This window comes from Salmo salar, chromosome ssa04 (genome assembly GCF_905237065.1).
Source record: "Salmo salar chromosome ssa04, Ssal_v3.1, whole genome shotgun sequence".
NCBI lineage: Eukaryota > Metazoa > Chordata > Actinopteri > Salmoniformes > Salmonidae > Salmo > Salmo salar.
Window position 1 is genome coordinate 13234283 of NC_059445.1, and position 15471 is coordinate 13249753.

Consider the following 15471-nt stretch of genomic DNA (forward strand, 5'->3'; position numbering starts at 1 on the left):
GACCTTGAGGTTTTTTTTAATCCAAAACGAAGAGAACAGAGACTAAATATAGAGCACCTAAATGCACACAGGCCCAGTGTTATATTGTATATAAGACATATGGAAATGAGCACAGCAGAGGTTTTCTTCTTCTTCTTTATCAAGACAAAATAAGTAGTTACCCATTCAAAATAAAATCTGCAACAAAAAACAAAAAAATAATATATTCATTTTAGAAATAGAGGTTGTTCAATACACCCGGAACGTTATCGTACTGTATATATACCAAAATGCACCCACTGCACTGAGAAGTAGTGATATTTAGTTGCACATCTGTAAAAGGTATGATACTGACAGTAATATGTATGTATGCCCAAAGATCAGAGCCATGTACTGTATACACCAGGACTTCATAGTGGTAAAATGAGTTATGACTGCCATAAGTACTAACACACATGCGTTTCACTAACATATTATTATTGCCATTTTTCATTAAATACCGTTAGAATCTCTCTCATCTATAAAATAAGTTGTCCATAACAAGAACCTATTTTAGTTTTTTGTTTTGTCCTCTTCCTTTGATAATCATCAACCCTATCTAAGGTAACATTGTATACAACAACATCTGACCAGTAGGGTTAGGGAGAGATCCCAATATCCACACTTTGCTTGGCATCGGAGGAACCATAACAAGGGGTGAACCAGCCTGCTTTATAGGGGACTCAGCTGATGGTGTGGGCTGCATACAGCCCGCTGCTTCTCCTTCTCACTCCAGCACGGCGGTAGGGGGAGGGTGCGCGCAGCACTTGGGCCGTCTGACATTTTTCAGCATGGACCTGAAAACGTTCTGCTGCCTCCTCTTGTTTTTCCTGCTGTTGGCGTCGTCCACGGCAACGGTGGCGGGCGAGTCGGGCACCACCGGCGGCACTGAGATGGACTTCCTGAGTGATGACTGGGTCACGACCTTCTTCTCTTGTTCTTTGATCTTACACTGCAGGTGGCTCTGGATGGCAAAGCCAAGGGACTCGGGGTCAACGGATGCTCCGTACACCTCCCAGGTCATCCCCTGCTCGTCCCACAGCACATCGTGAACGCTCTTCTCTCCTTTCTGTTTCCCCTCCTCGTCTTCTTCCTCCTTGTCCTTCCTCTCCGGCTCCAGCTGCTCCTGCTTCTTCTTGCCCAACAAAGCCTTAACGCCCCCAACCCCCTTAACAATGCTCTCCTTCGCCGCTTTCACTGCCGTCTTGGGTTTAGTGTCCTCTGCTTTTTTGGAGGTTGTCGTTGAGGCCTGGCTGGGCTTGGCAACGGAAGAAGTTGACTGCGAAGGAGGAGGAGCAGCCTTATTGTCGGAGGATTTGGTCTTGCTTACGGCAGTTGGCGACAAGGGGGACGGAGCTTTAGCAGAGGGAGGCTTGGCAGGCTGCGTTGGCACGGTCTGCACTTCATTAGACACCGTTGGTTTCTCTGCTGCATTGGGCTTGGATTGGGAGTCTGCCACTGCCTTCTCGCCTCGATGCTGGTGATGATTCGCTTTAGCTACCTGCTCGTTTTGGCCGCCGCACGGCTCGATGTTGATCTGGTAGACGGGCTGCAGAGGCGGGAGTGCTCCTCTCTGCTGGATGTTGCATAGCGCTGCTGCCCCCCCGACTGCCAGATCTTTAGGCTTGGCCCCCAGCCTGGCGACCTCTGCATGGAGGGCCGCCACCGCCTCCTCTGCATGGAGCACCACGCCGGCACTCTGACTGGAGCATGACCCCGCCTCCAGGGTCAATCGCTCTGACCCGGACCTGAGACCTGCTGTGTAGTTAGGTGGCGGGGGGCAGGATGGACTGCTGCCCATGTGAATCTGGTGGAGGGGCACCTGGTAGACCACAGACAGGCTCTCAACTGCTGCTTCCTCCCTCAGGGCAGCACCTCTGTCAGTGGACCTGTAGGGCGGGGGCAGAGGAAACAGGCTGGGGCTGGTGGAGACCGCCCGGCTGCACATGTTAGCCACTGCTTGGACCTCTACGTCCTGGCCCTGCTTGCTATGGGTGGGGGTGGCGGTGGGGGTGGCGATGGGGGTGCGGGTCATGGTGGAGGCCTCCCGGTATAGTTTACAGTGGGCTTTCTGTTGCATCTCCTCCGAGACCGAGGCAGTCTGGACGGCTTCGTCTGTCACCTGTGCTGCATGGTGGGCAGGCTGCTGGTTCTGGCCCTGTTGGGCCTCAGACTGCTGGTTCTGTTGGGCCTCGTTGGGTGACGAGGGAGAATCCTTCTGTGATGAAGACTCTGACGATGCCGCCAGCAGGTGTTTATTTAAGCAGATCTCTGTCTTTGCTACTGGAGTAGGTTGTAAATCCTTCTTCTCGGGGGGTGTCGGACTTGAGGCCTTATTCCTAAGCCCTACGTTTTCCTTGCTGTCTGATGATGGAGGTGTGGTGGTGATGGCAGCATTAACAGGAGCTACTGCAGTCTCCCTGGTCTGTTCCGGCTGCGATGTAGCTGCCGTTTTATTATATTCCGTTTGGGAAGGAGGGTTCTGAGAGATTGTCTTGGGCGTATTTTCTTTAGAGGCCTGTAGAGGACGTTCTGATAGAGTAGGGTTGGTGGCGGTGGCTGGGCTAGGTAAAGGTGAGAGACTCTGTGTTGTCGTACTATTATCAGCCTCTTTTGATTTGTAAGGAGGCGGAGCAACCTTGTTTGTAGTCACTGCAGCTCCCTCTGCCTTACCTTGTTTGGGAGTCGTCAGAGACGTCAGCACTTCAGAGGCTGAGGTATGCTTTGGATCACAGGTCTGAGGGGGATGTTGATTTGGTGTGGTTGCGTTTTTGTTGTCTCCTGCTAGTAGTGACTCCTCTTTAGCTACTGCAGAAACTCTGACTGTAGCACTCGGTACTGCTGTGGGCTCTGGCGATGGCTTGGCTGCACACCCATTCCCTGCCCCTGCTCCACCAGGCTCTTTCTCTCTGCAGTAATTCGTATGCACGTCAACCTTTGATGATTTAACGGCGGACGACAGGCCGGCCTTACAGATATGCTTCTCCTTCTCCTCGGCGGCGGCTGTGGGGGTTAACGCTGTCAAATTGGCGTTGCCGTCCCTACGGCCCTCTGCCGTCGCCTCGGTTACACTCACACCTCCTCGGCATGTCAATGCCATCTGCTGCTCTATTCCAATCACATGCTCCGATGGCGATTTCCCTCCGTTGCCATTGGTCGAGAAAGGTGTGTTGGTGTTGGACCCCACCCCGCCGCCAACCGGTTGTCCATGGCCAGTTGATTGGATCCTGGAGGTTGTGTTGGGGGTTGTCAGACACAGGTTATCCTGTGTGTGTTCTGTAGGGAGAGGGGCAGGGGTAGTGGTGGGGGCAGGGCAACCCTGGGTGAGGTTCAGGTTAGGTTCTTTAGCCCAGTTGGTGTTAGACTCCTGGTTTCCCAGAGCTTCCACTCCAGCCAGCTGAGGGACCATTTGGACTGTCACTGTCCTTTTTGGGTTGGTTCCCATCCTGTATTGAGACAGTCCTCTTAGCCACTTCTACTGTAGGGATCCAAAGTCGAACCAGGTGTCCACAATCCTATCCCTGTCTATTTGTGTAATTCCCTATAAAGTAGGAAAATAGAATAGTTTTAGTTTCAAAGAAGAAGTATGAAGAATACATTAGATCATTCCATGTAGATAATGGTATTATACTATAAGCCTTTATATTAATAGAGGATGATGATCTTGGTAATGTCTTTCTCACCCTTGCATTTTACATCCTGACCTCAAAGGTGATATCGAAACACCAAAAAAGACGTGAGACTTTATTACAATTTTTTTTGAACATAAAGACATTTTAACTTCAAATTAGAAAACTAACACGATGAGTGATGAATCTGAATCTGTAAACAAAGCAACAGACAATAGCAATAACTCCAAATTACTAACAATAAGCCCAAGACAATGCTGCTTCAAAACTGACCTAAACTGTTTTGCTGCTCAGAGATCGTTGGCCTTTCCTCTTTTCATTCCAGTAAGTACATTTCATTTTAATGTGTCTCTGATGACTGCAAACTGATTTGAAATGATGGACCATGAGCACTCCGAGTCCCTTTGGAGCAGAGAAGATAAAGCAATGCCAAAACTAAGATTAACTATGCCACAAATGATTTTTGCTCAAAAACTGATGGAATTTGAACGACTACAGCAATCAAAAACACTTACCACACACTTCAACAAGCTTGAGTGAATTAAATAATTCCTCTTAACCCAGGAGGAAATCTATTGAATTATCCTTAAGTGGGGACAGAGGCATTGACTTTGCAATCGCAACAAGTGAAAGCAATAGTGTAGCCTTAGTTCCATGTTTGACTTTACCATTAGAAAAAAATATATATCCCAATGCCCCAGGGCAGTGATTGGGGACATTGCCCTGTGTAGGGTGCCATCTTTCGGATGGGACGTTAAATGGGTGTCCTGACTCTGTGGTCACTAAAGATCCCATGGCACTTATCTTAAGAGTAGGGGTGTTAACCCTGGTGTCCTGGCTAAATTCCCAATCTGGCCCTCATACCATCATGGCCACCTAATCATCCACAGTTTACAATATGTCTCATTCATCCCCCCTCCTCTCCCCTGTAACTATTCCCCAGGTTGTTGCTGTAAATGAGAATGTGTTCTCAGTCAACTGACCTGGTAAAATAAGGGTTAAATAAAGAGCTATCAGACACTGCAGCCTACAGATGTAGGATCTTCATTTGAGCCAGTTTCCTACAGCAGGATAATAATCCTGCAGCAACAGGAAATGTGAATTATTATATGGACTATAATAAATGGACAGTTTTGTAGGAGTTGATCAATTTTCTCAGCAACAAAAGAGTGATCAAATTATGATCCTATATCTGTATGCATAAGTCCTTTTAAAAAGGTCTGAAATGAGCCATCTGCTAGCCTCAAACACAGACCTCTGTGTGTTTGTTGGTCTCATCTGTTGCAACATCTTCCCTGAAGCTACAGCAACAGAGCTGTTCATTGTGGACATCGATAAGACATTGAACCAATTTGGGGAGATTTCAAATGCACTTCAATTAGCCCATTGGATTTTTCCAATAGGCTTCATTCATCATAGAGTCTGTTCATTTTTGACTCTGTGATCTTATTTTCCTCATCATCATTCTACAGGTTATGGCAATTAAAAAGCAGGTCTATTGCCATTAATAACAAAGTAAAAGTCTCAACGGGTTATCCTTATCCTTCTAAAGCCGACACTTCTAGTTCCTGAATGTCCTAGCCAGGCTACTAAATATTCCATTTGGAATTGTAAGCTCAAATACATCACAGTGTATTGGCTTATATGTAGGCCAAACGCACACACCCATCCGAAAATAAATCTCAAGCAGTGTCTAAGCCTGCAGCTGCAGACTCCAGACAGAGAGAAGTAGAAAGAGTGAGTGAGCAGCGGCCCACTCAAAAAGAGATCTGATTTCTGAAAGGTACGAATTAATGGCTTTGCCATGGTATTTTTAGTACAGAAGGAGAATAGGATGGCTTGTATAGTCCTGAGTGCTTGAGTTGTGATTTGTCAGATTGGATTTTCCATGCCACACAGTTGGCAAACGTGTACAGTATATTCACACTATAAGAAAGTGACCTATTACTACGGCACCACTCTCTGGCTGCCTTGACAAGTGGCTCTGGCTGTCGGACGAGATCACATCCAACCCCTTGGAGGTGTGAAGTGAAATGATGGTTCCCTATGAAATTGTTCTTCAATGGCCGACCACGCTTTCAGCAATCAACTCGACCGCAATAATTGAACCAGGTGTACAGGGGCGAAATGAAGAAAAGGAAGCAGAGCAACTCAGCACTCACACAGACACACTGTGTGTGACTCCTTGAACTGTCATCCCAGGACGTTCACATCCTATAAAATGATGTGTTTCCTATGTAGTTTATCTCAATCAAAATTAGATGGTGACTTAAAGCATCTGTTGTTCTGGAACTTTGTGTCCTAGGGTGTTGTTTTTGGGCCTCACTATTAATCATCCTCATCATTAAGTTTGTTCTCAGCCAAGGAAAGGTTAGTCTTCTTTTTGGGCATATCCAAATAGCCAGAACCTGTGACATTTTATTTTCTGCACAAAACAATGAATAGGCCCGTATTCATAAAGAGTAAGTGTGAGAGTAAGAATGCTGACCTAGGATCAGTTTAGGATCAATATTCCATATAATAGAACTGTGGGTTTAAGTTACTCTGTCAGAGTACATTTTGAGGGGAGAGGCAGAGGGATAGACTAGTCAATCCTTTATTCAGGGCCCGTATTGATTCATAACGCCCCTCAGAATAGGAGTGCTGATCTAGGATCAGGTCCCCTCTGTCCATCTAATCTTATTCATTATGATCTAAAAGACTACACTGATCCTAGATCAGTATGTTTACTCTCACGCTTACTCTTTATTAATAAGGGCCTTGGTTACTTGAAGCAGGAGGTGACCGTATCCTACAGGAAGGGGTCAGTGTGTCCTCTGCCTCATGTAGGGTAGCTGTGGGGTCTCCCATCAGGAGTTCCATCACGCCATGTTAATATCGAAGATGAGCGAGAGGCCCCCAAGCTGTTCATTTGAGACACAGGAGCATATAAATACGACTTTGTAATCAGATTTGTCTTGTTTCTTACTTCGATGGGAATTCAGTGGAATAAACCAAGCAGATGAATCAACAAGGTTGGTATATAAGATCCAGTGAGGTACACTACATGACCAAAAGCATGTGGACACCTGCTCGTCAAACATCTCATTCCAAAATCATGGGTATTAATATGGTCCCCCCCTTTGCTGCTATAACAGCCTCCACTCTTCTAGGAAGCATTTCCACTAGATGTTGGAACATTGCTGCGAGGTCTTGCTTCCATTTAGCCACAAGAGCATTAGTGAGGTCGAGCACTGATGTTTGGCGATTAGGCCTGGCTCCAATTCATCCCAAAGGTGTTCGATGGGGTTGAGGTCAGGGCTTTGTGCAGGCCAGTCAAGTTCTTCCACACTGATCTCGACAAACCATTTCTTTATGGACCTCGCTTTGTGCACACGGGTATTGTCGTGCTGAAACAGGAAAGGGCCTTCCCCAAACTGTTGCCACAAAGTTGGAAGCACAGAATCGTCTGGAATGCCATTGTATGCTGTAGCGTTAAGATTTACCTTCACTGGAACTAAGGGGCCTAGCCCAAACCATGAAAAACAGCCCCAGACCATTATTCCTTCTCCACCAAACTTTACAGTTGGCGCTATGCATTGGGGCAGGTAGCGTTCTCCTGGCATCTGTCAAACCGAGATGGTGAAGCGTGATTCATCACTCCAGAGAACGCGTTTCCACTGCTCCAGAGTCCAATGGCGGTGAGCTTTACACCACTCCAGCCAATGCGCATGGTGATCTTAGGCTTGTGTGCGGCATCTCGACCATGGAAACCCATTTCATGAAGCTCCCGACTAACAATTATTGTGTTGACGTTGCTTCCAGAGGCAGTTTGGAATTCTGTAGTGAGTGTTGCAACCGAGGACAGACGATTTTTATGCACTTCGCACTTCAGCACTCAGCGGTCCCGTTCTGTGAGCTTGTGTGGCCTATCACTTCGCGGCTGAGCCATTGTTGCTCCTAGACGTTTCTACTTCACAATAACTGCACTTTCAGTTGACCGGGGCAGCTCTAGCAGGGCAGAAATTTGTTGGAAAGGTGGCATCCTATGACGGTGCCTTGTTGAAAGTCACTGAGCTCTTGAGTAAGGCCATTCTACTGCCAATGTTTGTGTATGGAGATTTCATGTTGTATGTTCGATCTTATACACCTGTCAGCAACTGCTGAGGCTGAAATAGGCAAATCCATTCATTTGAAGGGGTGTCCACATACTTTTGTATATAGTGTATATTATTGCTAATCAATACAATATAGCGGTCCAAACAGGACGTAGATTGTGTGAACACCCGACAGCATCATTCATTGGTAATAAGTTAGGCTAATACTGATATTACTGATAAAACAGGAGAAATACTGCTTTAAAAGCCCAATGCAGTAAAGAAAAGTGACGTTCCTGTGTTTTATATATATTTCTACACTATGCGGTTGGAATAATACTGTGAAATTGCGAAAATTCTGATAATGCCCTTTTAGTGTAAGAGCTGTTTGAAAAGTCCACCTGAAATTTCTGCCTGCCTGGTGACATAACCATGGGTAAATTAGTTAATAGACCAATAGGAAAGAGTTCCAAACCTCTCTGCCAATAAAGCTGCATTTAAATTTTCCCCTCCCAACTCAGACCACACCCAGACAGTCCTAACAAAAGTATTGCTTTAGAAATGTATCTTTGCTAAGAAGCAATATTTTGTTTATTTTTTACAATTAGAATTGAAAACAATCACAGTGAGGTACTTAAATTGTTACCCAGAAATGATTTGATAACTAAATTAAAACTGCATTGGACCTTTATCACAAAATAATTGCACATTCTACATTTGAAAAAATAAATACATTAAATATTTTGAAAACCATTTTCAAAAAGCTTATCGTACAGTACAGTAGGATCAAATATATCTAGGACTACTGAGGTTTCCCCCCTCTTGAGTTGACTGACATATTACATACATATCACAACGAATCACATGATACAATAGGTGAGTTGGGGGAATGGACCCTGACAATTGAATGGTCAAATCATATCTCACCTGAAATAGTAATTCGTAGGTCTGTGTGTTTCCCTGGAGATACCATATATTTAAAATACAATTTTATACAGTCAGTGACCGGCGACTAGAACGCATGGACTTAGCGATGGAGATAATGTAGCCTAGACATACATCAACTTTACCATTATGACATGAATTCCTTTAGAAGCATCACACAGTAGAGAATATCCTTCTTTCTCATCTATTTCACGTTTCACTTCTACTACACGTTTAGTAGGCCTATAGGCTACCCAATCCGTATGTAGCTGTGAACGTGTCTATGCATTCGTCATATTAGGGTCTCCTCTCTCGAAAAAAACATCCCCACTGCAATTACAGTTTCAACCCCAGACAATTATCTCATGATGTAGCCTACAAGTGAATTGATATAGAAAATACAACAATATCGTAGCCATGACAAAACAAAGGGCTGTGCGGATGAATGCGATGAAAAGATACAGTCAGGTGAGAGAAACAACATCATAACCATGTCAATTGACGATGCACATCCGAACCCCACTCCTAATAACCAACACATCAACACATAGGAATTTCAGGACCCCCCCTGCGGCTTTACAGTCATATTTGACCTTGCGGAGGAATTCATTATCTGTACACTTATTATCTTAACGACACTTTATTCAGACAAAGAGGAGACAGCTTACCTGGAGCGGTGTAGTCCCCGTATCATATCATATTCAGGGGGTTGATTACTGCGCTATTTAGCCACTGTTTGTTTCCACCGTGCGGCTGAAGCACCCGGCTGAATATCAATGAAAGAATTTCAAGCAGGTCTCGGTGACATGAAGCCGCGCCTTCGATCGGAGCGGTTCAGGATACAGGTCTGATCAGAGGAGGTAGCCTAAATGATAATTGGGTCAAGCATGTAATATCGATTTTCTTCCGAGGGTCTAGCGAAGATGTGGCTGTGCGCTATGACTCACGCTTGTTCGGCTGGGTCCTCCTCCTATACAGACAGTTATCATATCAAACTTGCTGCTACGCTTCACGGAGCAATAGGCTACATTGTCATTGGAGCTAACAAATCGTGGTGTCACCTCTCTCTTTCTGCGAGATCGTGCTGTCCCAGGGGATGTCCACACTGCATTGTTTTCGGGATGCTCAAATACTGTAAAAGAGAAAAAGAAAAAAGAATGAGGGAAAAAATGGTACGAAAGAAAGAGAGGAGGACACAGAATGGTATGAAAGAGAGGAGGACACAGAATGGTATGGAAGAGAGGAGGACACAGAATGGTATGGAAGAGAGGAGGACACAGAATGGTATGGAAGAGAGGAGGACACAGAATGGTATGGAAGAGAGGAGGACACAGAATGGTATGAAAGAGAGGAGGACACAGAATGGTATGGAAGAGAGGAGGACACAGAATGGGATGAAAGAGAGGAGGACACAGAATGGGATGAAAGACAGGAGGACACAGAATTGCAGGGACATCAGATATCAAACATAGAGAAACCGCATTTAATTACATATGATAGGCTAGTTATTTCCTGCTCTCCACATAAAAAAGAAATGCTGTTAAGCATTTGGACCATTGGGCATTATATATATTATCCCTGTAGACTACATTCGGCATTGCTTGCTGAATGGGAACAACAATCTATAGGCCACAGACAGTGTCACTGCAACACTGTCTGTAGTGTTGTGTTGAGGCAGTGGCTATACACTGTCTGTAGTGTTGTGTTGAGGCAGTGGCTATACACTATCCATTTCCATCACTGGATATGGATGTGACTATGCATGCACTTGCACTGAAGGGGAAAAGCACTGTAATTATGCCCTGTACTCAGTGGTGGTTCTAGCTTGTATGGCTCCCTGGGCGAACCTCCCCAACAACAAAAAGCACCATTCTGCACTAACTGTCATTTTTATTCAGACATTTGGTACAACACAAATACATAATCATAACATTTAAAACTATATAAATATATATACAAAAATAAGACTCCTAAATATCAAAAAGAAGTAACAAAGACAAATAGAAACAAATTGTAATATATAAATACAAATAAAAAAGAGAATCGAATTACACTATTACCCTATTCCTAACAAAAAACACACAAGTAAAATAAAACTGCACAAATCCGTATATCACACAAATACACAAATAGAATAGCACACTTATAAAGAAGAGAACCTGATTATTACACTATTGAACTTCAAACAAGAAACACACCAACTAAATTGCACAACTAATTGCATTACTAATTACATTACTAATTACATTAGTACTGTACAAAGTTAGAGATGCGCTATTTGATAGATTCCCCCGCTCCCCCTACCTCGGGCTTCCAGTGGGGAGACCTGAGGTCAACCTACCCCCGCCCCCCTCCCCATTTTGTACTTCTGAGTGGGAGACCTTCCCAGGCAGTAGCCTGCCTAGCTCACAAACTAGAATCAGGGCGCCCACTCCGACAAGGTTAATTGACCCACAGTCCCACACGGTGACATGATATCATTGACGTGACGTGCAAATGAGCGATAGAAAACCAATCACGCAAATGTCACCATTTGGAATATTTTTTTGGTTTCGTTTTTTTGTGCGGGCGCCCTATGCCGCCCCCGGCAAGATGCCGCCCCGGGTGGCTTCGCATGTCACCTATGCCTAAATCCGTCACTGCCTGTATAGGCAGTGGAGATGTGAACATGTTTCACTGTGACAGTACAGTACATGTGGTGCTGTTCGACAGTAGTGCACTCAGGGGGACAATGGCTTTTGTCTACATTTCCAGGTTAAATTAATCTGATTCAGTATCTCCTCCATGTGTTGTCCCCCCTGTCATGTCCCCAATCCTCACTGACAGGACCCTGTGTTATGGATCATTGCTCCCGGGATCCTTGGGAAGTCCAACTCTGACCTCACCCCATTGAAGTTGAAATGTAAAATGGTTAAGGTAAGGGTTATTGTAATGAACACGATGGGAGACAGAGAGCTGGTTTCAAGCGCAGGGCGCAGCAGGTGTTTATTGCAAAGGACTACAGGAGGGGACAGGTAGCTGGGTCCAGGGACAGGCAGAAGGTCATACACTGGGGTCCAAAAGGGCAACAGTACAGGCAGGGAAAAGGCTAGTAACGTAGTCCGGCAGATCAGGCAATAGGTAGATAACAGGAAATCCGATAGACTAAAGTACAGGCAGGGAATAGGCAAAAGGCGCCGTTAGTGAGGCAGGCAAAAACTATTATACACAGGAGGAGTAAATCACAGGGAAACCCAGTGCTCCGAAAGACGTGTGACACAAAACAAACAGATCCTCACAGTGATGGGGTGCAAAGAACTGAACTAAAAAGTATATTTCAGTGTGTTGTCTCTGAACACACACACACACACACACACACACACACACACACACACACACACACACACACACACACACACACACACACACACAGCTCACCTTTCCTATTGGACTTAGTAATTGTGTAGGGTTGACCTCTGGCCTAAGAGGCCCATGGAAGATGGTTAGATGAGACAGCAGCCACTGAGGCCTGTGATACAAACCTTAAAGGCCGAGTGCAGTCTTATATACAGTACCGGTCAAACGTTTGGACACATCTACTAATTGCAGAGTTTTTCTTTATTTTTTACTATTTTCTACATTGTAGAATAATAGTGAAGACATCAAAACTATGAAATAACACATTTGGAATCATGTAGTAACAAAAAAGTGTTAAACAAATTCTTAAAAAGTAGCCACCCTTTGCCTTGATGACAGATTTGCACACTTTTGGCAAGCTTCATGAGGAATTATTTTCCAAATGCTGAGCACTTGTTGGCTGCTTTTCCTTCCTCTGCGGTCCAACTCATCCCAAACCATCTCAATTGGGTTGAGGTCGGGTGATTGTGGAGGCCAGGTCATCTGATGCAGCACTCCATCACTCTCCTTCTTGGTCAAATAGCCCTTCACAGCCTGGAAGTGTGTTGGGTTATTGTCCTGTTGAAAAACAAATGATAGTCCCACTGTGCAAACCGGATGGGATGGCGTATCGCTGCAGAATGCTGTGGTAGCCATGCTGGTTAAGTGTGCCTGGAATTCTAAATAAATCACAGACAGTGTCACCATCAAAGCACCCCCACACCATCACACCTCCTCCTCCATGCTTCTTGGTGGGAAATACACATGCGGAGATCAACCGTTCACCTACTCTTCGTCTCATAAAGACACAACGGTTGGAACCAAAAATCTCAAATTTGGATTCATCAGACCAGAGGACAGATTTCCACTGGTCTAATGTCTATTGCTCATGTTTCTTGGCCCAAGCAAGTCTCTTCTTCTTATTGGTGACTTTAGTAGTGGTTTCTTTGCAGCAATTCGACCATGAAGACCTGATTCACACAGTCTCTCCTGAACAGTTGCTATTGAGATGTGTCTATTACTTGAACTCTGTGAAGCATTTATTTGGGCTGCAATCTGAGGTGCCATTAACTCTAATGAACTGATCCTCTGCAGCAGAGGTAACTCTGGGTCTTCCTTTCCTGCGGCGGTCCTCACGAGAGCCAGTTTCATCATAGCGCTTGATGGTTTTTGCAACTTCACTTGAAGAAACTTTAACATTTCTTGAAATTGTCCATATTTACTGACCTTCATGTCTTAAAGTAATGATGGACTGTCGTTTCTCTTTGCTTATTTGAGCTGTTCTTGCCATAATATGGACTTGTTGTTTTACCAAATTGGGCTATCTTCTGTATACCACCGCTACCTTGTCACAACACAACTGATTGGTTCAAACGCATTAAGAAGGAAAGAAATTCCACAAATTAACTTTTAACAAGGCACACCTGTTAATTGAAATGCTTTCCAGGTGACTACCTGATGAAGCTGGTTGAGAGAATGCCAAGAGTGTGCAAAGCTGTCATCAAGGCAAAGGGTGGCGACTTTGAAGAATCTCAAATATAACATATATTTTGATTTGTTTAACACTTTTTTGGTTACTACATGATTCCATATGTGTTATTTCATAGTTTTGATGTCTTCACTATTATTCTAGTAAAAAAGTAAAAAAAAAACCTGGAATGAGTAGGTGTGTCCAAACCTTTGACTGGTACTGTGTATATATATATATTTTCCACAATAATAATACTGTGAAAAGGATAATACCCCTTGAGGGTAAAAGCTGTTAAAAAAGGTCGCCTGAAATTTCAGCCTGCTTTGGTGGGATGGAGTTTTGGCCTTCTGTTGTGACATCACCATGTGGTAAATTAGTTAATAGACCAATAAGAAAGAGAGTTCCAAACCTCTCTGCCAATAGCAGCTAGTTTTAAGTTTTCCCCCATGCAAACCACTCCCAGACTATCCTACCAACATTTTTCCTTGAGAATTTGCTCTTCACTAAGAAGCAATTTTTTTCTTTTAGACATTTTAAATTGAAAACAATCACAGTAAGGTACCTAATTGTTATCCAGAAATGATTTGATATTGAGATAAAAACGGCTTAATTGGACCTTTTAATTACGATTTAAACACACCACAACATATATGTCACATCAACAGCATCCTCCCGGACACCCTAGACCCACTCCAATTCACATACCGCCCCAACAGATCCACAGATGAAGCAATCTCAATCGCACTCCAAACTGCCCTTTTTCACCTGGACAAAAGGAACACCGATGTGAGAATGCTGTTCATTGACTACAGCTCAGCGTTCAACACCATAGTGCCCACAAAGCTCATCACTAAGCTAAGGACTTTGAGACTAAACACCTCCCTCTGCAACTGAATCCTGAACTTCCTGACGGGCCGCCCCCAGGTGGTAAGAGTAGGCCACAAACAAGTCCGCCTCGCTGATCCTTAACACTGGGGCCTCTCAGGGGTGTGTACGTAGTCCCCTCCTGTACACCCTGTTCACCCACGACTGCGTGGCCAAACACAACTCCAACACCATCTTTAAGTTTGCTGACGACACAACAGTGGTAGGCCTGATCCCCGACAACGATGAGTCAGCCTATAGGGAGGATGTCAGAGAACTGGCAGTGTGGTGCCAGGACAACAACCTCTCCCTCAATGTGAGCAAGACAAAGGAGCTGATCGTGGACTACAGGAAAAGGCGGGCCGAACAGGCCCCTTATCATTGACGGAGCTATAGTGGAGCGGGTCGAGAGTTTTAAGTTCCTTGGTGTCCACATCACTAATCAATCAATCAAATGTATTTATAAAGCCCTTCTTACATCAGCTGATGTCACAAAGTGCTGTACAGACGAACTATCACAGTCCAAACATACCAAGACAGTCGTGAAGAGGGAATGAAAAAACCTTTTCCCCCTCAGGAGACTGAAAAGATTTGGCATGGATCCCCAGATTGTCAAAAGGTTCTACAGCTGCACCATCAAGAGCATCCTGACCGGTTGCATCACTGCCTGGTATGGTAACTGCTCAGCATCTGACCGTAAGACGCTACAGAGGGTAGTGCGTACAGCCCAGTACATCACTGGGGCCAAGCTTCCTGCCATCCAGGACTTATATAATAGGCGGTGTCAGAGGAAAGCCCCAAAAATTGTCAGAATCTCCCGTCACCCAAGTTATAGACTGCTTTCTCTGCTACTGCACGGCAAGTGGTACCGGAGCGCCAACTCTAGGACCAAAAGGCTCCTCAACAGCTTCTACCCCAAGCCATAAGTGTCACGTCCTGACCCGTATAAGGGGTTATTTGTTATTGTAGTTTGGTCAGGACGTGGCAGGGGTGTGTTTGTTTTGTGTTGTCAGGGTTTTTGGGTTGTGTTCTATGTTTTGTATTTCTATGTTCTATTTTCTACTTTTTCTATTTCTATGTCTAGTTTATTGTTTTGACCTTCAATTGGAGGCAG

The 15471-nt window shown here is 44.8% G+C and overlaps 1 protein-coding gene across 1 annotated transcript; it reads right to left on the reverse strand.

Annotated features, from left to right (window-relative positions):
* On the reverse strand, nucleotides 1-10122 carry LOC123742420 (G protein-regulated inducer of neurite outgrowth 3). The gene is made up of 2 exons (XM_045716537.1): nucleotides 9316-10122; nucleotides 1-3559 (listed from the first exon to the last, which is right to left on the reverse strand). Exon 2 carries the CDS (start codon nucleotides 3461-3463, stop codon nucleotides 746-748), a length of 2718 nt encoding a protein of 905 aa, XP_045572493.1. The 5' UTR covers nucleotides 3464-3559; nucleotides 9316-10122; the 3' UTR covers nucleotides 1-745.
* Nucleotides 10123-15471: the final 5349 nt, after the last annotated feature.

What these genes read in the sequence shown, in the direction of transcription:
- LOC123742420 (XM_045716537.1), bottom strand. Translation starts at nt 3,463, where the DNA reads ATGGGAACCAACCCAAAAAGGACAGTGACAGTCCAAATGGTCCCTCAG.